At 44.6% G+C, this 24,741-nt stretch overlaps 1 protein-coding gene across 1 annotated transcript; it reads left to right on the forward strand.

Annotated features, from left to right (window-relative positions):
- The first annotated feature begins 17,022 nt into the window (after window positions 1-17,022).
- LOC148595437 (epidermal differentiation-specific protein-like) lies at window positions 17,023-17,681 on the forward strand. Its single transcript, XM_088520731.1, has one exon. It carries the CDS (start codon window positions 17,073-17,075, stop codon window positions 17,607-17,609), a length of 537 nt encoding a protein of 178 aa, XP_088376857.1. The 5' UTR covers window positions 17,023-17,072; the 3' UTR covers window positions 17,610-17,681.
- Window positions 17,682-24,741: the final 7,060 nt, after the last annotated feature.

The following is a 24,741-nucleotide window of genomic DNA, read 5'->3' on the forward strand; positions in this document are numbered from 1 at the left end:
GCCCTTGCTTCTACTGCTTTTTTTTTTTTTTTTTTTTTTTTTTCCCCCAGCATCATAGAAACCGTGAATATGGGAAGTCTATATGTGTTGCTCCACATCTGATTTCTTTTTCCTACCTCACACTATTTACTGTCCCCACAATGCTCGTGAATCTAAGAGCTGTCACGTTTGGTCCAAACAGTGGCCAAGTGTCCCAGGATCCTGTGACTAGCATAGATGGGGCAGGTGCTAAGGGAAGACTGTAAGAACAAGGCAAATATCAAGTATTCCATCCTCGTGCCCACACCAGTGCTTGATTTGGCCACATCTGATTTGGCAAATCCCCCTGTATAAAAGGCCTTAATTTCTTTCATCCTCTGTGCCTTGTCAGGAGAGAAATGGCAATTAACATTGAAAGAAAGTCAAAGATTAAGTATTTGCCTTTTGGAATCTGTGTTCAAGTACTACATAATGGAGAAGTGTTGCATGCTGTTTCTGTTGCCATATGCATAAACAAGATGTGAGCCAGGAGAATCATATCTATAAAGTAAAAGCAGCTACAATTTACAATGGAAAATGTGAATGTATAACCATGTATCACTTGCTTTGTAATTTTCTTCAGCTTGATCTCTTGCTTTACAATGATCACTTTCCTGTTCTTGCTTTCCATTTTGTGTTGTTGCCATTAAAGGAGTTACTGAAACCACTGAAGTGTCTATTTCATTATTGTTTGAAGTTTAAAACAGATATGTGTTGCGAGTCCACCTCGTCACACTACAGTGAGAAAATCTGTGAGGAATCAGCTAACTGGCGGAGTACCTGATAACAGCCTCAGAATTTGCTCTGCACACACTGACTGAATTTCCATCAGGGTCTGGAAATGCACGTTCCATTTTGTCAACTGATAGGTGAGTAAAGAGTTAATAACCAAAACTGCTGAACTGCATAAATTTTACCAATGTGGCATAAAAGCGATGGGGGAACTTTGGGTTCTCCATCCAAGAAAAAGATAAGGAAGTGGGAAGTCTTGTGGAGGCAGGGAGATCTCAATCTTCTAAAATCTGCAAACAATATCAAACTCACTAAAGATCTGATACACTTGCAGAACAACCAATAAGGGACCAAAACTCATCTCACTGATGGTGCAAAGAACAAATAATCTTTTGGAACTCACATGAAGGTTCTGGAAGGATAACCTTATAAGGATGACCATAGCACAGACATGTACTCCTTCTCTAAGGGTATAAAAGATAGAGTTTAGCATTAGAGCATAGCAGAAATATTGAGAGATTCTTAAAAACATGATGCATGAGAAATAGGTGATCAAACTTGACTACTTAGCTTGAAAGTACAGAACAGTCTGCAAATACACCAAAAGAGGAAGGCAATAGCCAGTTCTTTGTGCCTCTGCTAAAGAAACATGATAATTATTGCTGTCTCAAAGTGTAGAGTTGTTAGAGATCTTAAATGGATTTCACGTACTTTCTATCCTGTCACAAACTTAAATTAAGACTTAAACAGGTATTAAAATGGAAGTATCCAGAGGCGGCTTCCATCCCAGAGAGAGGGTTTCAGAGCTACCATGACTGCTGTAAGCACGCTTGTCTATAACATCTGAGACTGACAGCTGAGACACTGGTTTGTGTGACACAGGCCCAATTACACACACTTGCAATTTCTCTCATTGAGGTCTACACAACTTTATGCTTGCTTCCAAGTATGTGTCTCTCCCAAGTTTTTTACTCTGGAGGACATGGCATAAAATCAGTTCATTTCCTAAATGCCAGGAACATAGTCATATTAAAGAGCATCAAGATAAAGTCCTCCTGTTGCAGGATTCGGATGATTCACCTTGTTTAAAATTAAGTAGAATAGATGTTCCCTGTATCTTGGTAGGTTGGGAGCAAACTTATCAGTAGATCAGATACAACAAACAGTTAACATTCTGTAACCAAGGACAACCTGGAGCTCCATTTCATTAAAATCATTATTTTTTTTTTACACATTGCAATCTTATCAGGAAAACCCCAGGTCCATGTATCTTTAAGGAACTGTCTTCATTATAACACTACAAATTATGTCCATACATCAAAAAGACCCTCATCCAGGTGAAGACCCTTTCCCTGAGCACACGCAATAGTGGACATGATGAGTAAGCTATATTGTAATTTTATGAAAATTACAAACTAATCAGTGTAGGAAGAACATACTTGGGATAATTACAGAGTGTGCAAATACGGTTTGGAAAATTGTGAATGTTTGCTCAATTTGTGGGAAAATGCCAAGCACACAACTCTGAAATAAATGAACAATTTTATCTCCTGCATGTGTGATTGCTGGTTCATTGCACAGGGCAATGAATCTTTGGACAACAGCATGATGCGTTAGGTGTGTTCTTTCCTAAAATGAGAGTTTCTGACAACAGCATGATGCATCAGATGTACTCTTTACTAAAATGAAAGTAAGCAAAAACATGCAAACTGCAACAAGTGAAAAATTTCTACAGCCCATACACCACAAAATACTTCTATTATGTTTCTGTTACCTTGACTCTACTGACTTCTGGAGATGGAAACAGGAATCAAAACTCCAAAGTCAATCAAGACATTCACTCTTCAGGGGCTTTTTGAACTGAAGCAACTGGGGAAGCTGTAGGAAGCTAAAGATCAAAACAGATTAGTGATTGCTGACTCTTTAAGGCCATTTTAGTCACTTCCCATTTCTGTTCTTTGGGTTGTGTTGCAAGAGTGTTGTAGAATCTATAATAATGGGCAAGCGCATTGACTCTTGTATACTGCACTGACTGGACTGGAGGAAGGACAGACAGCTTTTCACATCTGAGAAGCTGGTGTCAAGGTGAGGCACACACCTTTTATCGGTAAACTTTAAACGGCTTCTTGGGTCACAGCTATAAAACACAGAGAAAGAGGTAAAATGATCTATCATGATTTTCCCTGTGTGATTTAGAAAGAGTGCTGCCATCCAAAGAGGCTTCTGGCTTCCATTTCTGCAACCGTAACTAACAGCTCAAGTAAGTAACAGCTTACTTTGTTTTATATTTTTCTGATTCTAGTGAGGACTTTTTCAAATTGATGTATGTATTTGTGATAGTGCTATAAAAAAGACATTTAAAACCTGAAATATGCTCCGACTCAAAGGGGCTGGTTCTTTAAAATTTTTGATTCCCCCCTGTTGCCTGACATTGGCAATCGACTCCGTCCGCCGAGGCGGCCAGGCACGTCCAACCCGTGCCCGGGCCAAAGAGCACAGACACCAATATGAGGATGCTGCAAATGGCGTTTAATATACGAAGGCTGGATCTTATAAAGGTAGCAAAGGCGGAAGCATGCCTATATAGCCAATAAGCGTTGCTCTTTACCTAATATGGCATATGCCTTAGTTCCCTATTCTTCCCGTACATCGCGAGATCTTCCGAGCGCCGTACCCTACATCTTCCCCTCCCCATGTTAATCTAAGTATCCTAAATATCACTACTTTGAACAAGCTGCTGATAGCGTACATTGTGACTGCCTTGTTTCTGTGAGCGTCGTAGCTGATGCAATACATAGTGGGTTATACACGACAAAATAGACATGCCGCAAAAGACACCAATCAATACCATAATGATAATCAACCCAAGCTTCCACAATCAATCCAATTGAACCAGGATAGTAATCATGCCCAGATACTGTTGCCTATGCTCTCAAGCCATCTCGTTTCCTGGGTTACATCTTATCACCTGTAGCAGATCTGATCCTACGTTTTGAATGGCCTCCGACCTCTTGCCGATCTTCTCGTAGTCTTTTGTGGTCAGGCAACAAAATGTTAGGTTTTTGAATGTTCTGGACCGGCCTCCCCCCACCTGGAGAATCTCGAAGATTACGTTGATGGCCTCGTGATGTGCTTTGAGTATCTTGTTGACATCCCTAAGACCTGCCGCTATCTGTTGAGACAACGTGTTTACTGCTTTATTCGTCCGCAACGAGTGACAGGTCGAGCTTTGAATTTTGTATAGCCCTGTTGATCCTAAAATCGGGCCGAGGCAAGTAATATTAGCATTCACCAGGACGAGGAATGGTGCCTCGCTCATATTACCCGGTAAAAAGACACCAGGTGACATGGGGGCAAAAAATTTTACAAGGGTTGGGGGTATTTTGTCTGGTGGTAGGTATGCAGCAGCCAGCAAGCATAGCGCGCTAGAGCAGGAAACGTTTCAGGTGGGGAGAATTATAGTACCGTTCGTCCATCTTGTACCTGAGTGTCTAAACAAGTCTTCGGGTATAATCCACTCCCTGTTTCCTTCATCATCCCCGCAGCTAAATCTTCCCACACCTCTGCCTGTATTTATTGTATTATAACTTTCACAGGTGGCAGAGGGGTCTGATGTAATCTTTCTCTCCCATTTCTGAGCCTTCTGAGTGACTATCTCTAGGTACCCTGTGAAATTCACATGATGGGAGCGGTATGTCACATTAACATATGACCCATATGGTGACCATGATTCCCCATACACTGTCCCACTAGGCAGTATTGTGCGATTTGCTGCTCTTCGTGCCATTAATTTGCATAAAGCGTTATCTGTTAGCGGAGCCACAAAACTTACAAAAGCAAAGCATGTTAGTGGATTGTGTGGAAGGAGCGTTTGTAGAAGAATTGTTTGAAAGCAGGAACTGAGAGGAAAACTAGGGCCTCACACAGCTCTGGCATTACAGAGGCCTGCTTGGGGTGCTGCACAGTTGCCACTTCCAGGATGGTTGGTATGCACGGACTCTGCTCCTCCACGGTTCCCTGGGCAACTCAATCTGCCCTCCTCGCAGCTGCGAAAGGGAGTAACGGAGGACAGAGCAGGGTGAAGGCTCCGCGGCCAAACTCTGTTGCACTCCCTTTGCTGGGCTGCTGATAAGCTGCACAGTGGCTGTCTAATGAGAGATATATGATAACAAGTCCGGTGCTGAGCCAGCAAAAGTGGCAAATGATGAACTTTGCTTGAACTTTGCTCATTATAATGTGAAAACCGTACCTCCATCTCAGAAGTTACCCGCCTCCGAGGTACGAACACCCCTCACTGAGCATGCGCTCTAGATTTTCGGTTGACTGTACCTTTAAATGAAAGCGAGAAACTTTTCCACCAATCAACAACAAGGTTAAGTATGACTTTAGTCACTCAAGCTCCACCTGAATGTAAAGAAAAGTATAAAAGGTGAACTAAGGATGAAAAGTCTGGAGGGAAGAATTCATCGTAACTCCTGGGTCAGTTGAGAGGCTGAGCCCCCTTCCCTCCCCTTGCGCCGGGACGCTGCCTGAGGAGACTCGAGACTGGACGTCTTCTCCCATTTTCTGGGGTGAGTGATGATTGCACATTTGTACATCAGAGCTAGCTAAAAACTCCATGCTCTAGTAGAGAATTTCCTGTACTAACATCCGAAACCTGCTTTGTAAATGCTGCACTTGAATAAATCATACTGTTTGTGAACTCAACTATTTGTTTTGGGGGGGGCAATCGGACCTACAGTTGACAGACTGTTCGTGAATCCGATACCTTTTTTGATACCTCCTTCCCCCCCCCACCACCATTACCACTACGGCTTTCAAACTGCAACATTTTCAACACAGGTTGAGATCAGGACTTTCCCCTTTTTCCACCCCGGTGGGGAGGCAATAATGGGATGCGCCTCTCGCCCTCGCCCATTGTCGGGCCTAGGATTCTGTGTTTCCTGGTCGACTCCATACAACCTGTATCAGCAGGATAACGCAAAGAGACCCTTTCCTCGTCTTGCCATGTCGATCGTTTGTTTTGCTATTCTCCAATATTTCCTTTTTGTTGCAGTTCAAATGGCTGCAGCGATCTGGTTCAGGGACGGCACGGCGACCACCCCCAAGCCACTCGGGCTATCAGCTAGTTGACAGCAATGTGGTGGACGGCAAATGGCCTTTATTGATGGGAAACAAGGTGTTATATATCTAGGTTTACAACGTCACATCCGTCTGCTTACACCATAGACTAAACACTATTGGCTATTAGGGGCCCTATATTTCCGTACAGCACGATATCTTCCGGCCGCCGTTCCCTAACTATCTGCAACAACTTCCCCCCTCCCTATGCATAACAAAACTAGCTAAAATACAACTATCTTATTCTTATTACTATCTTATCCTATTCTTATAGTTATACCAATCTTAAAATTACATATCATAAACTTGACATAAAACATAAGGCACAAAGAAGAAGGCGCGTAGAAGGTAGGAGATGACAGGTAATACCAGGGTGTAGGAATAGGGTGTACCTTGGGATAACTTGGGGGTAATACTGAGTGGATATATTCTTAAAGCAGTTGTTGGTGTTCTACTAACATGATGTTAACCTTCTCTAGCCGATTCTTGACAAACGGCATGAGCTTATTCAATATACAGGGTCCAAAGATTAGCGTCATCATGATCATTGTGATCGGCCCTATCAAGGTGGATATCAGGGTGGTTAACCACGGCGAACCAGTGAACAAATTTTTGTACCAGCTGCGTTTGGAACAGGGTTCAATGGGTGCTAGTTGGCAAGGCATGGCACTGAAAACTGGTGGCCCTGTAGTTATTTTTGTACTAATTGCTCGAGATTGTTCGATCTGTTCAAGTACCCCATTTAAAGGGCTGGTGTGACTTTACCTGTCCTATAGTGACAAGCTGCAAAATTAAGATAATGCAAAGGCATCGCGGCCCCCTCTTGCGGAGGCTGTTTTGTTGTTTTCTGGATTCGGTCAGCGTGGAACTCGCAGGCTCGGGCGGGACGCTTGTCACCGGGGTGTACGGGTTACGGGGGTGTCCGATGATCCGGTCCTGTGAACAGAAACTCACAATTTTCATTAGTTTTATTTTGAAGGTAACAACCACCTGAATTGGGGTCAGATGCTCTTCCTTTGCAACATGCTTAATCATGAATGCTCCCGCCGGTTTTTCTTTAATTCGGATGTTTACCTTCTTTTTCTCCTTCCTTAAGTTTGAATCGGTTGTGAGCCACTCGTCCTGACTAGTGTCTGATCCGGAGTCGGAACTCGACTGACTGGTCACTTCCGGGCTTCGGTACTTTTTCGTTGGGCTTCGGCGTTTTTTGAAATGTCCGCTCTGATTGGTTCTCCGCCCCTCCCTCGGGCTCGCTCCAGCTCCCTCACTCGGACCTCCTCTCCGCCCCTCCCTCGGGCTCGCTCCAGGTCCCTCACTCGGACCTCCTCTCCGCCCCTCCCTCGGGCTTGCTCTCGACCCCTCCCTCGGGTCTTCTCTTCGCCCCTCCCTCGGGCTTGCTCTCGACCCCTCCCTCGGGTCTTCTCTCCGCCCCTCACTCGGACTTCTTCTCGACCCCTCCCTCGGGTCTTCTCTCCGCCCCTCCCTCGGGCTTGCTCTCGACCCCTCCCTCGGGTCTTCTCTCCGCCCCTCGCTCGGACTTCTTCTCGACCCCTCCCTCGGGTCTTCTCTTCGCCCCTCCCTCGGGCTTGCTCTCGACCCCTCCCTCGGGTCTTCTCTCCGCCCCTCACTCGGACCTCTTCTCGACCCCTCCCTCGGGTCTTCTCTCCGCCCCTCACTCGGACTTCTTCTCGACCCCTCCCTCGGGTCTTCTCTTCGCCCCTCCCTCGGGCTCGCTCCCGGCCCCTCCCTCGGGCCGCCCTCAGCTGTCCGGTCACTCCCATTGGTTTCCGGCGCCTCACTCGCGCCGGGGGCACCCTCGCCCCACCCTACCCCCTGCGGCTCGGCGCCATTTTGAGGGGCATAGGGTGGTGGCCTGGCCCAGACGTCATCATGCTCTGACTTCTTTTCAATGTTCCTAGCTTCCTCGGCTAGCTCGCTCCAAACAGATTTCGGCTGTTTCTGCTCTTCTGTAAGCGGGGCGGGGTTCGGGGATGGAGGGGATGTTTCACCCTCTTGCTGACCTTTAGGCTCAGCAGAATTGCCATCATCTGGGGGGTCCAAAGTCTGCGCAGTTGTCCCGATTCCCACTTTGGACGTGGCCAATAAACAGTCTTTTACTGCTACCCAAGTCTCCTGCTCTTTCATAGCTTTCTGTAAGGCTTGTACAACTTTTCCCCAAGCCTTAAGGTTTTTCCCACAACCTGAGAACATTGTCTCCTCAGCTAATGCCTTAGTACATTTGTCCCACAGTTCAGGGTGGAGAATATCCACCGGCTGGTCTATAGCCTTAATTTTCAAAAGCCTTGTAACTGCAAGAGTAAAATCTTTTGGCTTACAATCAATCCCCCAGTAGTTATGTAATTGCGAGACGACCTTTATGAGGGCTTCCATCCTCCTTGTTGATTCGGTAGTGTCCCCTTCGCCGGGGTGGTCCACTTGCTCTGGCTGCTGCTCACGCTGCTCGCTCATCCAGGCGATGACGTTCCCGGGTTTCGGCACCACTTGTTGCAGTTCAAATGGCTGCAGTGACCTGGTTCAGGGACGGCACGGCGACCACCCCCAAGCCACTCGGGCTATCAGCTAGTTGACAGCAATGTGGTGGACGGCAAATGGCCTTTATTGATGGGAAACAAGGTGTTATATATCTAGGTTTACAACGTCACATCCGTCTGCTTACACCATAGACTAAACACTATTGGCTATTAGGGGCCCTATCTTTCCGTACAGCACGATATCTTCCGGCCGCCGTTCCCTAACTATCTGCAACACTTTTCAACCGGACAAGGTGCTTTCTTAGTAGGTCGGGGTCCAGTCGAATCCTCCATCACTGAGGTGTATGGGTTGTGAGGTCGTCCCACCAGCCGTTCCTGTAGGGGGAAGCTCATAGTTGCCATGAGTTTTGAGGTTCGGTCTTATCCACCTTGTGGGTACCCATTTCACTACCTCCTGCTGTCTTACGGCCGCGTAGCCCCTTCCCTGGGTTACCAAGTTCCACCCAGACTCCCATATCCCTTTCTCTGGGAACCTGACCAGAACTGGGGGCCCATCCTCTATAGCTGCGACCGCCCAATGCTTATCCACTGGTGCCTTGTTCTCATTTCCACGAATGAAATGATTCAGTGAATATAGCGCTCGCATCAAAATTTCTGGTTGCTTCATACTGGGAATTCTTTGGGTATGACCTTCCCCCTCCCCAAGGATCTTGATTTTTTGTTTGAGGGTTTGATTTGCTCTCTCTACAATTGCCTGTCCTTGGCTATTGTGGGGAATTCCGTGCTGCAGTTGAATTCCCCATTTGTCAGCCCAGTCTTGCGTAGATTGGGCTGTGAAGCAGGAGCCGTTATCTGTTTTGATTATTCGCGGAACGCCTAACCATGCTATAGCCATTATCCAATGCTGGTGAGCTGCACGTGCAGTAACCCTCTGGTGTTGTGTGGCTATGATCAGTCCACTGCATGTATCCACTGTAACTGCTAACCAGGGTCGTGGTTTGAATAAAGGGCATAATGTGAAGTCTGACTGCCAGATTTGATTTGCCTTTAGGCCACGGGGATTCACCCCAGCACCCCATAGAGTCGATCGTTGGCAATACGGGCAAGTGGCTACCACATCCCTGGCTGCTGCAAGGGGAATGTTGCAATGCTTTGCGAGGGCTCTCGCTCCTATGTGGAGGTGCTCGTGTATAGCACGAGCTTGTGTTATTGTCCATACACCCTTGGCTGCTGCATCAGCTTTATTGTTGCCTTCCTGATAATATCCCTGTATACTGGCATGACTTCTCACATGGACTATGGAGGCTGTGGTGCTGCGCTGTTGCAGCGCCTCCTCCAGCATGATGGCTATTGGCGTGCCCGCCCATACATTCTCCTGTGTGCACTGATATGATGTATTGAGTAGGCTATATGGATTCAGGTCTGTCCAGTTGCTTTGAGGAACACCTAACACCAGTGCATCAATTGATCCGCTGTCCCACAAAGCCAACAACTCTTAATTTGGGTATAATTAACAATACGCCTAAGTAGCATAACATATCCATTAGTGTTAAAAGTAGCATCAGCTTCTATAATAGCGTTAAAAGTAATATTACCTCCTAAAAGCCAAAATATACAGCTAATAATAACAGTAACACTTCTTCCTCCCATGTTGTTCTTCTGCAGGCTCACACTTTCCACAGCTAGGGTACCAGCTGCCTGCCTGCTACGTTTGATGTATGCGAGTTTGCTTCCAGCCAAGGTCTCGCCCATTTTTGCTGGCACCCATCTGGTTCCAGTATCCAGTATCTGTAACGACACAAGCATACCCTTTTCCCCAGGTTATTAAGCCCAAGGGTCCCATCCAGTTTCCCGTGTTCCAGTCTCTCAGCATCACCTTACACGGATCCGACTTTACTTCTGTCAGGCCTCCATTTAGCCCAGCCCTGTGTTTGACCATCAGAGGGACTAGGCTATCCTGGGGCAATCTCAAAATTTTAAAACATATTCTGCTCTTGCCAATTTTTCGTTTTTCGTAGCTGGCGTTTCAGCGTTTGGTTCATATGTTCCACTATGTCATGGTCCTCAGGATGTAATAGTATGGTGAAAAAACAATCTTTTAAATCGATTATTAAGATGTCCAAATCATTTTGAAAGGTTCTCGATTTCCATTTCTATTTATGTTTGCATAGCTTCAATTTGGTTTCCTCCCCAGAAATTGCTTGGGATTTCTGTATATTAAGGAGGCGCCCGCTCCAGTAGCATTGAGGCTTTTACAATTTGTAAGGACTGTTGCAGGTCCTTCCGTGTCAGTTGCACTGGAGCTTGGCCATCGCTTCATTCTTGTTTCCCATGCTGAAGTACTTCCCTAGTCTCTTTCCAAGGATACAAGTCAGAGTACGGCTCCCAGTCCTCCATTGGTGGGGTGGGTGGGCGGGGGAGGTGGGGGGGGACGCCGTAGTCTGAGTTATTCCTGACTTTCCCACTTTCAAATTCTGGACTTTCTTGTTGTGCTTATTTAGCCCTCTCTGCTGATATATATATTACACAATAAAGATCTAAAAATCACAGATACAAACAGCACAAACACAATTTCCATCCAGTGGCACGACCTCACGTAGCTGTGCACTCCACTAGTGAGTTCCACTGTCTCAATTGCCTAATCCCATCCTCGCTGCCAATTAGGTTGCGAATGGGTTTGGGATTCGGCAATAATCACACAGAACAAGGTGGCTACGGCTATTCAGGTGAAAGCACGTTAAAGAAGCAAAGTATGACTAATTACTCGTGAGGTAATACTTGTTGGCAGGACACTGAGACTGAACATTCTCTTGAGTTGGCAGATGAGAGGGTTGCTGACAGGCTCCCAACTCAGCGGGCGTCCCCGCAGAGACAACGTGGGTCTCAGTGTTAGGAGTCTCACCCCTCCTTTCTCTCTGCACTGTCTGTTTATGCCCGGTGCATCCTGCCACGTAGGGCCAGTACGTGCCAGCAGGCAGACCGGGGGGCGGACAAACTCCGCCTTCAGTCACATAATCTTCCCTCCTGGGTGCGCAGGTGCGCATGTCAGTAAATTGTCCCAGTCGTCAGTCTGAGGGTCCTGCCTTTCTCATCTCCCTCCCTCTCGGGTGTTTGACCTTCAAACTAATTTAGAGGATGTTTGCAGTTAAGTTGGCTACAAGCCCGGTCGAGCAGCCGCCTTCAGCTGCTTTTGGAGGAGGTCGGCTGTAAGCCTGGCTGAGCAGCCGCCTCCACGCTCCTTATCGCTCAGCCTGGGCAGGCAAACATCTTCTTTCTCAGGGTCTTGGATCCTATTTTGCACAATAGTTTTATGACTCTACAGATCATACAAATTTCCACCTTTCAACCATACCTCGTGTCGGCATCAATATACAAAGGATACAACACATAATAGAGATGAACATAGCAAATAGAAATAATAGCCCTGTTGCAGCTTGGAGCGGGTCAGGAATGCCAGACATCAACTTCATAGAAGCTGGAACTGACTTCGTTTATTAGCTTTTCATGCAGTACATTTATATGATTCTTAACAATTAGTGATGTAATTACACAGGCTCCTAATTGGTAGACAATGATCTAACTCAGACCCTTACAGCCCCCCTTACTTGTTTAGCTCATCCTTTTAGTTCAACAGCTCTTTTATTCCCTCTGACCTTGGTCTACTTTCTTATCTCCTAGTTAGCACTCCCTTTGTTCTTTCACTGAAACCTGAAGGCTGGAATTGAGCAGGCCTGCTGGGCAGCCATGTACGCGGCTCTCTAGCCATCCCTCTACAATTCCCCCTTTTTCTTTTGTACCAGCAAGGCCTGCTTAGTAGTTCAGGACACTTCTTCCTCTCATGATGTTCTGCAGGCTCACACTTCCCACCGCTAGGGTACCAGCTGTTTGCCTGCTACATCTGATGTATGCAAGTTTGCTTCCAGCCAGGGTTTCACCCATTTTGCTGGCACCCATCTGGTTCCAGCATCTGTAATGATACAAGCATACCCTTTTTCCCAGGTTATCAAGTCCAAAGGTCCCATCCATTTTCCCATGTTCCAGTCTCTCAGCATCATCTTACACGGACCCGACTTTACTTCTGTCAGGGCTCCCTTTAGCCCAGCCCTGTGTTTGACCATCAGAGGGACTAGGCTGTCCTGGGGTAATCTCAAAATTTTAAAACATATTCTGCTCTTGCCAATTTTTCTGCAGGCATAATTTTCAATTCTCCTCTTTCCTTTTTTTTTCTTTTTTTTTCTTTTTTTTTTCCTTTTTTTTCTTTTTTTTTCTTTTTTTTTTCTTTTTTTTTCTTTCCTTTTTTTTTCTTTCTTTTTTTTTTTTTAATAGCTGGCATTTCAGCGTTTGGTTCATACGTTCCACTATGTCATGGTCCTCAGGATGCAATAGTATGGTGAAAAAACAATCTTTCAAATCGATTATTAAGATGTCCCAATCATTTTGAAAGGTTCACGATTTCCATTTCTATTTATGTTTGCATAGCTTCAATTTGGTTTCCTCCCCAGAAATTGCTTGGGATTTCTATATATTAAGAAGGCCCCCGCTCCAGTAGCATTGAGGCTTTTACAATTTGTAAGGACTGTTGCAGGTCCTTCCGTGCCAGTTGCACTGGAGCTTGGCCGTCGCTTCATTCTTGTTTCCCATGCTGAAGTATTTCCCTAGTCTCTTTCCAAGGATACAAGTCAGAGTACGGCTCCCAATCCTCCACTGGTTGGGGGGGGGGGGACGCCATAGTCTGAGTTATTCCTGGCTTTCCCTCTTTCAAATTCTGCACTTTCCTGTTGTGCTTATTCAGCCCTCTCTGCTGATATATATATTACACAATAAAGATCTAAAGACCACACACACAAACAGCACAAACACAATTTCTATCCAGTGGCACGACCTCACGTAGCTGTGCACTCCACTAGTGAGTTCCACTGTCTCAATTGCCTAATCCCATCCTCGTTGCCAATTAGGTTGCGAATGGGTTTGGGATTCGGCAATAATCACACACAACAAAGTGGCTATGACTATTCAGGTGAAAGCACGTTAAAGAAGCAAAGTATGCCTAATTACTCGTGAGGTAATACTTGTGGCAGGACACTGAGACTGAACATTCTCTCGAGTTGGCAGATTAGAGGGTTGCTGACAGGCTCCTAATGCGGCGGGCGTCCCCGCAGAGACAACGTGGGTCTCGGTGCTAGGAGTCTCACCCCTCCTCTTTCTGCACTGTCTTGTTTATGCCTGGTGCATCCTGCCACGTAGGGCCAGTACGTGCCAGCAGGCAGACCAAGGGGGCGGACAAACTCCACCTTCAGTCACATAACCATCCCTCCTGGCTGCACAGGTGCGCATACCAGTAAGTGGTCCCAGCTGTCAGTCCGAGGGTCCTGCCTTTCTCATCTCCCTCCCTCTCGGATGTTTTACCTTCAAATTAATTTAGAGGATGTTTGCAGTTAAGTTGGCTACAAGCCCGGTCGAGCAGCCGCCTTCAGCTGCTTTCGGAGGAGGTCGGCTGTGAGCCTGGCTGGGCAGCCGCCTCCATGCTCCTTATCACTCAGACCGGGCAGGCAAACATCTTCTTTCTCAAGGTCTTTGGTTCTATTTTGTACAATAGTTTTATGACTCTATGGATCGTACAAATTTCCACCTTTCAACCATACCTCGTTTCAGCATCAATATACAAAGGATACAACACATAATAGGGATGAACATAGCAAACAGAAATAATAGCCCTAATAACGGTTTCTGTCCTCACTTAAAGCATTACAGTTCTTCAACCCCCACTTTAAAAGACGGATCAAATCCCCCTGCACCTCCCTCCTGGCTGTTGTCAAGCCCTCAGCAACATAAGTCTCCTTGATCTCATTCGCCTTTTCTTCCCTGGCCCCCCTTCTCCTTTTTTCAAGGTGATCTAACAAGTCCTGGACCCAGCCGGGCCGTTCTTAGGCACGACGGGGTGGTCCAGGAGTGGGGGCACAGACAGTGCAGGCGCCACAGGCACAGATGAGGACGCGGGCAGGTGGGTTGGCAATGGATCTCCAGACACCAGCGGTTTTCGGTGGCGTGGTGGTCCCGGTCCTGAAGTGCTCGCAAAGGCTTTTACAGGTACACTGCTCGCAGCTTCGAGAGGCTCACGATCTGGCGGTGGCCCTGTGATGTCCTTTGGGCGATGGTGGGGCTCAGAACCCCCTCGCTTCAGCTTGGGTCTTTGCAAGTGTCCCTTGTCTCTAGCCCATTTATACAGCTCGTACAGCTTCTTCATGCTCACTGCTGCCTCCCTCTTTGCTAATAAGTCCAGCAGCAATTGTACAGCAGCTTCTCGCTCCATTTTGTACGTACACCGGGGTCTCTGCTTCTAGCCCTTCCCTGACGACGTCTTTCCGTCCCGGGCCCCAGCTTCTTGCCCCCCAACGCCGTCTTTTCCGTGTGCGCAATCACGGCCGGCTTACCCGCTCCGGTCCCCGTCTTGGTCGGATCACTCGGCTGCACCCGTATGTCGTCCTCCGGAATCCCGCACCGTTGTGCCAGGTCCCTGTTCGGAATCTTGTCCCTGTTCGGAATCTGGTCCCTGTTCGGGCGCCACTTGTTGCAGCTTGGAGCGGGTCAGGAATGCCAGACATCAACTTCATAGAAGCTGGAACTGACTTCGTTTATTAGCTTTTCATGCAGTACATTTATATGATTCTTAACAATTAGTGATGTAATTACACAGGCTCCTAATTGGTAGACAATGATCTAACTCAGACCCTTACAGCCCCCCTTACTTGTTTAGCTCATCCTTTTAGTTCAACAGCTCTTTTATTCCCTCTGACCTTGGTCTACTTTCTTATCTCCTAGTTAGCACTCCCTTTGTTCTTTCACTGAAACCTGAAGGCTGGAATTGAGCAGGCCTGCTGGGCAGCCATGTACGCGGCTCTCTAGCCATCCCTCTACATAGCCCTAATAACGGTTTCCGTCCTCACTTAAAGCATTACAGTTCTTCAACCCCCACTTTTAAAGACAGATCAAATTCCTCTGCACCTCCCTCCTGGCTTTCATCAAGCCTTCAGCAACATAAGTTTCCTTGATCTCATTCGCCTTCTCTTCCCCAGCGCCCCTTTCTCCTTTTTTCAAGGCAATCTAACAAGCGGAAGCGGGGGCACAGACAGTGTAGGCGCCGCAGGTGCAGGCACAGAGGCAGGCACGGGCGGGGGGGTTAGCAATGGATCTCCAAACACCAGCGGTTTTCAGTGGCGTGGCGGTCCTGGTCCTGAAGTGCTTGCAAAGGCTGCCGTGGCTCCGATGGCCACTTTGCTTTTGGCTTTCACATCGGGTTTGAATACTAGGTGGGGCTCGGCTTTGAACCCATTCTCTCTGCACCAGATCGAAAGCTTGCAGAGGGTCTGTTCATCAGCCTCTGTCTGCACTCCCACTGCTTCGCTCTTCCCGAGCGCCTCCCGTGCTGCCCTCCAAGTCTCCCTCTCCTCCCTTGCTCTCTGGAGGACCTGCCGTATCACTCCCCATGTCTTTAGATCTTTCGCACTCCCTTTAGACATACCATATTCCGTTAACGCGGTGGTACATCTCTGCCAGTGCTGGGGGAATAAAACTTCCCCGGCACTGTTAACCGCCCCTTCTTCAAGGAGCCGCTCAGCAGCTCTTAACTGCGTTCGATTTCATAGAAATCTCCATTCACGAGCACACGATAATACGACCTTGATTATCACTTCCATGATCCGCGGATCCCTCGACCGCCTGCGGTCCGCCGCCTCGGAGTATCACGTCGGGGTCACCACTTGTTGCCTGACATTGGCAATCGACTCCGTCCGCCGAGGCGGCCAGGCACGTCCAACCCGTGCCCGGGCCAAAGAGCACAGACACCAATATGAGGATGCTGCAAATGGCATTTAATATACGAAGGCTGGATCTTATAAAGGTAGCAAAGGCGGAAGCATGCCTATATAGCCAATAAGCGTTGCTCTTTACCTAATATGGCGTATGCCTTAGTTCCCTATTCTTCCCGTACATCGCAAGATCTTCCGAGCGCCGTACCCTACACCCCCTTATGTCTAATGGTCAAGAACAGGAATCGTTTTATTTCAACAAAAATGATTTAAACATAGAAATAGAGTATTTCAGCAAATCTGAAAAAGATCGGTTCTGGTATTAATGGACAGAATTTTAAATTTTTCCATATAAAATTAATGTTCATTTAGAAATTACTTGAAGGTTCCACTACTTTTTTTGCTAGTGTTATTATGCAGGTAATAAAAGCAAGTCTGAATTACCAATGCCAGTTTTTGAAAGAATTGTCAGGGACACTATTCATTACTAATTGGAAGATAAATTGTCAGTTGATTTATGTATTTCTTGATTCCTTATTTAGGGTAGATCAAGAGAATTTTAAACTAACTGTTCAGATATCACTCAGACAGGCACAGAACCCACATACACAACCAATTTAAAAATACAAAGTTTTAAGACACACTTCTCATTCTACGCTTTTTTTTTTCCCTTCTAAAGTCAGGTTTCCAAGTCACATCTTCACTCTTGTCCAGCCGCTGCTAAAATCTATTCCTAGCTAAAAGTGTTTTACTCTTCTGGTTTTCATTTTCTTCTCCTCCAGCACTGTTTTCTGGTGTGAAAATGCTTCTCATGAGCATTGTTTCTTTTCTGTCCTTCTGTTTTCTTGCAGGCTATCATCTAGCTCTTACAACAAGAAATCCAAACTGCAGAAGTCCTGCTGAGATGGGAAAAATCATCATTTATGAGCACGCCAACTTCCAGGGATACTCCAAAGAGTTCACCTCTGACATTGCTGATCTGAAAAAAGTAGACTGGAATGATTGCGTTTCCTCAGTGAAAGTAATTGGTCAGCCTTGGGTGGCTTATGAGCATATCAATTATGCAGGCCAGTTTCTTGTACTTGAGGAGGGAGAACATAGCTTTGTGGGTCATGAGATGAATGACAAGATCTCTTCTTTGCGGTTGATTACTGAAAACCTGCACAATCCCCAGATTACTCTCTATGAGCATGTCAATTATCAAGGAAATAGCAAGGTGGTAAAAGAAGCCACTAATCTGGGCAGGGGATATAACAATGACACGGTGTCTTCTCACCAAGTGCAGAAAGGTGTCTGGCTACTATGTGAACACAGTGATGGAAGTGGTTTTCGTTACCTTGCACGAGAACACGAACACTTTCCTAATTACAATGCAATCAATTTCAATGATAAACTCTCATTTCTGCGTCCCCTTCGTCCTGGTAGAGGTTGTGACTGCTAGACTGCAAGTCCAGTAGTCCTATGGGTAGATGCAGTCCCTGCAAAGAGAAGGAGACCTAGAATTCTGCCCTTGCTTCTACTGCCTTTTTTTTTTTTTTTTTTTTTTTTTTTTTCCCCCAGCATCATAGAAACCGTGAATATGGGAAGTCTATATGTGTTGCTCCACATCTGATTTCTTTTTCCTACCTCACACTATTTACTGTCCCCACAATGCTCGTGAATCTAAGAGCTGTCACGTTTGGTCCAAACAGTGGCCAAGTTTCCCAGGATCCTGTGACTAGCATAGATGGGGCAGGTGCTAAGGGAAGACTGTAAGAACAAGGCAAATATCAAGTATTCCATCCTCGTGCCCACACCAGTGCTTGATTTGGCCACATCTGATTTGGCAAATCCCCCTGTATAAAAGGCCTTAATTTCTTTCATCCTCTGTGCCTTGTCAGGAGAGAAATGGCAATTAACATTGAAAGAAAGTCAAAGATTAAGTATTTGCCTTTTGGAATCTGTGTTCAAGTACTACATAATGGAGAAGTGTTGCATGCTGTTTCTGTTGCCATATGCATAAACAAGATGTGAGCCAGGAGAATCATATCTATAAAGTAAAAGCAGCTACAATTTACAATGGAAAATGTGAATGTATAACCATGTATCACTTGCTTTGTAATTTTCTTCAGCTTGATCTCTTGCTTTACAATGATCACTTTCCTGTTCTTGCTTTCCATTTTGTGTTGTTGCCATTAAAGGAGTTACTGAAACCACTGAAGTGTCTATTTCATTATTGTTTGAAGTTTAAAACAGATATGTGTAGCGAGTCCACCTCGTCACACTACAGTGAGAAAATCTGTGAGGAATCAGCTAACTGGCGGAGTACCTGATAACAGCCTCAGAATTTGCTCTGCACACACTGACTGAATTTCCATCAGGGTCTGGAAATGCATGTTCCATTTTGTCAACCGATAGGTGAGTAAAGAGTTAATAACCAAAACTGCTGAACTGCATAAATTTTACCAATGTGGCATAAAAGCGATGGGGGAACTTTGGGTTCTCCATCCAAGAAAAAGATAAGGAAGTGGGAAGTCTTGTGGAGGCAGGGAGATCTCAATCTTCTAAAATCTGCAAACAATATCAAACTCACTAAAGATCTGATACACTTGCAGAACAACCAATAAGGGACCAAAACTCATCTCACTGATGGTGCAAAGAACAAATAATCTTTTGGAACTCACATGAAGGTTCTGGAAGGATAACCTTATAAGGATGACCATAGCACAGACATGTACTCCTTCTCTAAGGGTATAAAAGATAGAGTTTAGCATTAGAGCATAGCAGAAATATTGAGAGATTCTTAAAAACATGATGCATGAGAAATAGGTGATCAAACTTGACTACTTAGCTTGAAAGTACAGAACAGTCTGCAAATACACCAAAAGAGGAAGGCAATAGCCAGTTCTTTGTGCCTCTGCTAAAGAAACATGATAATTATTGCTGTCTCAAAGTGTAGAGTTGTTAGAGATCTTAAATGGATTTCACGTACTTTCTATCCTGTCACAAACTTAAATTAAGACTTAAACAGGTATTAAAATGGAAGTATCCAGAGGTGCCTTCCACCCTAAATATTTCTAGGATTCTGTAAACCCCACTTGGACATAACATAGGCACCACTGCTTATGCATGGAAACCTCTTGAGGTCAGAAGTCAAATAAGGGAATTTAAGAAGATTGCAAGATGTGATAAGCATGTATGTAGGGAGTAGTATCAAAATTCCAGCAGTAAGTATTGTGAAGTTCCTGTAGATGTCCCAAGAAAAGTAATTTTTCAGGACAGATCTGGTTTTATAGACCTTCGTTTAATTAGAATCTGAATGTCATAACATTCTTTTTGCCATTTGTGACTCTTCCTTCCTGTCCTTTTATTATGCACCTCTGAAAAGTATTGGGCTCTCTTTTCTCTACACCACAACCCTCACAGTAGATAGGAGATAGCAATTATCCTGATCTTCTCTATGCTTCCTTGGCTTCTCCGGGTGTATGGCATGCTGCAGTGTCATGCAGTGGCCCTCTGCTAGACTGTACCCATTTTGTTTACATTTCTTTCAAATTGGAGGATCTCAAATCAATGCAGTATTCCACATATGGCCTCAAGAATGCAGAGCAGAGGAGAATAAATGTATCCCTTATGCTACTGGCTACTTCCAAAACAATAAATGGTTGTCCTTCAGCACCAAGATTAATATCTGGTCCACCAGGAGCAGATGGAGGTAGAAAGATAAAACTCAGAGACAACTAGAATTCTTCAATTTCTCTGTGTCCTGCATATACTAAACATAGGTAAGTTTGGGAGAGTAAAAACTTTGTAACAACAGTGAGTGCAAGAGTTATTCTTCAAAATGAGTATAAAAAAAGAAATAAGGTGGGTAGTAAAGAGCTCAAAAAATTTCTTTTCAGTCTTTACTGGAACTATATAGAGTGAATCAGTCTTAATATCAGGCTGTAACTAGCAGCCTGCATCTCCGTGATTCACACTCCAGATGGGAGGATGTCAAGACTGTGAGATAAGGCCTGGCTGGGTGCTAGGACCCACCTGCCCAGACCTTGTGTCATTAATATTTATTTCACTCTGATTTGACTTCAAACTTCTGCTTAACAGGCAACCTCAGGTCATACCCTGCTGTGGCGGCTGGCATGTACAAGTTTGAATAACAACAGTTAGAATTCGAAGGTATAAAAAAAAGTTGTTCCATGCAGGCAAATGTTAATAAAGGTGGAACTTCTAGAAAGGGTCCAGCATAGAGCAACAAAGATGATTAAGGGACTGGAGCATCCAAACGGCTGGGTGAGCTGAGCCTGTCTAACCTAGAGAAGAGAACACTGACAGGGGGTCTTATCAACACATGCAAATACCTGAGGGGAAGATTTAAAGAGGATGGGACCAAACTCTTCTCAGTGGTGACCAGTGAGAGGACAAGGGGTAATGAGTACAAATTGAAACACAGGAAGTTTAATCTGCAAATGAGGAAGAACTTCCTTACTGTGAGGATGACAGAGCACTGGAACAGGCTGTCTAGAGAGGTTGTGGTGTCTCCTTTGGAGATCTTCAAAACCTGCCTGGCTGCAACTCTGTGCCGCGTGCTTTAGGTGTCCCTGCTTGAGCAGGGGAGTTGGATTAGAAGATCTCTTGAGGTCCCTTTCAACCTCAACCATTCTGTGATTCTGTGCTGTGTATGAAGTGAACTGTGGTATCTTACTAGGGGAGAGAGAGAAATCTAGTGATTTGTTATGAGCTGATTCAACTACTGTTTTCTTTGATGCCATCATTAGACTCAGGATACCTTCACTTTCTTTGACAGATTGCTTTTCAGGAACTCTGAAAGTATGGCTTGGTCAGGAATTAAGTTGTGGATATGACCTGTGGTGTGTCCTATTGGGGTTGTTAGCCTGTTAGGCAGAAATTTGTTTTCCAAAATTTCTGGAATTTCTGAAGACTTTTGTTCTATATGGGGAGTTGGATGTTTTTCTTGAAAAGCTCTCAAGAAAGAGACATGGGACAGAGAGAAAAAGAGTCTCATAGACAACATACCTGCTGCAAGCATGCTTGTCTATAACATCTGTGACTGACAGTGGGACACTGGTTTGTCTGAGCCAGGCCCAATTACACACACTTGCAACTTCTGCTATTGAAATTGAGAGAAGTTGAACACAATTTTATCTTTGCTTTCAAGTATGTGTCTCCCCAGGGGTGGAGGGCCTCAACCCTGGAGGAAATGACATAAAAACAGTTCGTTTTCTAAATGCCAGGAACACACTCATATCTAAAAGCATCAAGATAAAGTCCTTCAGAGCAACTGGTATATTGTAAATTTTGTGTCCTGTACCTGATAAATTTTCCAGGTAGCCAACTGTTTTGACCTGAAAATCTGGCATTTGCTATGGAATGTATTTTAAAAACTCTCATTTCAACTCTAAATAGTGCTCCCTCTCTAGGGAAAAACACCTGCAAAGAGCAGTTCAGAGAGCTTCCACCTAGGTCAGCAAAACACCTTGAAATAACTGTAACCCTGTCAGTTCATTTAACTGAAGGAGTATTCAAGCTTAGAAAATTCATAGACCTCTGAGGGGGACAAATAGTCCCTGATTCCGCTCCACCAATTTTCCCAGCTGTGAGACCCAGAGAGTACGGCAGGTTAGCACCAGAATACAGCAAGTTTGTAACTTCCATTCTGCCCAGTGCTTGGTATTATCTTTCTTCACAACCTTCATAAACCTAGTGTAAGTGCACTTTGGCCCTGAGCATTCTGTCTCGCATATTTCAGACACCTCACCACCCAGTCTGTCAGCTGGGTCACCACGGCTACAAGCTGCATTCCTATGTTAAGTACAATGACAATCTTTCTTTCATTAAAGCTGTCATTATGATTCAAATTTGTAAAATGACCACTTCCAGAAGCAGGTTAAAATATGCCTGCGCTGGGATGCTTGTGCCACAATGCCAATGCAGTTCGGATGTAAGCGATAGTGCCCTACAGTAATCTTGCATCAGGAACTGGTAGCAACCTTCAAACGCATCTCACACATCCTTTCTCCCACAAATGGTCAAGGCTTCAGGCATCCACAGAAGAAGTGCAGCACAGATATTGTTCTTGCAAGATAGAAAGCAAAAAACAGGGCTATGTGTTGGAGGAAATACGTCTTGTACTGCTTCACAGTAACTTTGGCAGCTGCAGAGACTCCTAGGGGAGCATGTGCTGCTAATTGTCCATGTCCTAGTACCTTTCTGACAGGTGGAATTCACCTGGAGTGGGGCAAAAAAAAGGAGGAAGGGAAGAGGAGGAGAAACAAGTTCTGGGGTTTGGGAATTTGAAAAGACAAAAATATGACAAAAAAAGACAATCTCTGCTTTCATGTACAATGAATAGAAATGGAAGCAGAAAATATGTGAAAAATATTTAAAGGAATTTTTATATGAAATACTTCTTTCAGAATGATACATGAGTGATGTTTAGAGCCATATTTAGAACAACATTATTATTATTGTTTTTGTCCATGCAAAGCACCATTTATAATTAGTTATTTAGTTTCAAAACTAACAGCGTAAACCATCACTTGCAATATTGTGTAATTCCTCCAAACTAAAAACAATGTCTACAATGATGTATTTTTTTCCCCGAGTCTTTCCTTTGATAACATAACTTTTTCTCTGGTTGTGCACCATAATAATTGGTCTCTTTTTATACTCTATTTCTGGGTTCTACACTGTGGCCTTCCTTTATGTTTTTAAGGGAACAATATCGATACTTTATTTTATTATCTATAATAGCCAATAATAGATGTATCATTATACATATATGTTATTACACATGTAACTAGATGCATCTATTAATACGCATAATGTATTATTTTCATTTTGCTCTAGAAATACCTCAATGTGAAAGAGAGATATTTAAGGATAACAATACACAGCTAATACAAGGCATTTTTGTCATTATTCAGAACTTAACATTGTTATTTATCTCACAAATTAGCACAACCCTTGTCATATGCTACCAAATCACATATTTTCCATTTCTTGAAGAAATAAAAAGATTTTATTTTCAACATGCAACCTAGTGTTGTGATAGTTCAGTCTTCCCCTATTCCAAAATCCCAGGTTTTCATGGGAAAAGCAGAAAATTACTTGTTTATCTTGTCCAGATACTGCTCACCCTGAGCAGGAATAAACTTCTGGGAAGTCATGTGGTGGGACTCTGGGCGAAGCACAGGTTTTGTGGCCAGTCAATAACTATTTTTCCTCCCCTTGCTCTGCGCACAGTATTTTTTCCTATTATTATCTAGGTCAGGACTCCATTGTTACAGAATAGTACTTTGTTCTGCAGTACCTGGCACTCTTGGAAAACTTGCTGAGCTGAAATCTTGAAATAGTGGGAAGCTCACTGACACAGGGAAGCTGAAGAATGGTCCTTTGGGGCTGCTTGACCTCTGCTGCCATCCTCTGGAAAGATGCAGGCCAGAGCTAAGTGGACTTCATTTGTATGTTTTGGTGGTCATCACTGGTGACAAAGTGAGGCTTTTACCAAGTGTCTCTGTACATGTATGAAAATTGCCATGATAGCACTGAAGCAGGGTCCGATGTGCTCTGAGGAACAGGTGGTCTTCATATTGTGCTAGAGTCTGTGGTGCTGCAGACAGGAGGGTCTTCAAAAAAGGAAGAAAACTTAATAATTATTAAGTGACTCCCCTTTTAAGAGCTTTTAGATGTGTAGCTAAGAACAGGGCACTACAGAGGCAATAGAGGGGCAATAAGGCAGTGTCAGCAAGCACTGCTGACTTGAATAAAGTGTGAGGTTGGATAGTAGCTGACCTGTGAGATGCAAGTCAACACCAGAGAGTTGCAGACTCTTCTCACTTTGGGCTGAGAGTTGCCCTGTGCGGCCAGTGATGGCCTCAAGACAAATGGTAGGATCCTGATAGACATCAGTATGGAAGGATGAGGCTGTGTCCACTAAATAGTGTTAGAAGGAGATCTATGTCAGGAAAACTCAAGCTAAGCTTGAGGTTATGGTTTCTTATTGCTCCTTACCCCTTCTGGTTATTTAAATTCCATTATTTTACAATTCGATTCAAAGGATTATGGATTATTAAGTCGACGAATCACGCTTCCTGGATTTCTCAGTCAGGGATTCTGGCCAGTGATGTGTAAGTAAGTGAGGTTTAGTATCGACCCACAGAAACTGACTTAGTTCTCTCTGACAGTCCTTGTTAGAGAGGTTAAAATGTAAACCAAAAATGTTTGGACTATCTTTATTTGCATAGTTTTTTTTTTTTTTTTTTTCTGAGCATAATTCTTTAGATGGACTATTAATTGCAAACTACAGTGGTCAATGTCAGATCTTTGTGGTCATCATGGCTTGAATATTTGCTTCTTAAATAAGATATAATGACTCTCTGTATCTTCACTCATGACTTTTGTTGTCTGGGTTTCTGGACAGTCAAAAAGAAAGGGAGAGGGAGAGGGAATGGTTGGCTCTATTTCAATATTTTTTATTCACCCATCCTTCAGTATTTGAACCAAACTGCTGAAATTTTCCCAATTATTTGCAGAATGGCAGAACTACCTATTGCACAGTCATTATGATTAATAAG

The sequence above is a fragment of the Tinamus guttatus genome, unplaced genomic scaffold (assembly GCF_059628265.1).
Source record: "Tinamus guttatus ecotype Peru unplaced genomic scaffold, ASM5962826v1 Tinamus_guttatus_pri_ptg000098l, whole genome shotgun sequence".
Taxonomy (NCBI): domain Eukaryota; kingdom Metazoa; phylum Chordata; class Aves; order Tinamiformes; family Tinamidae; genus Tinamus; species Tinamus guttatus.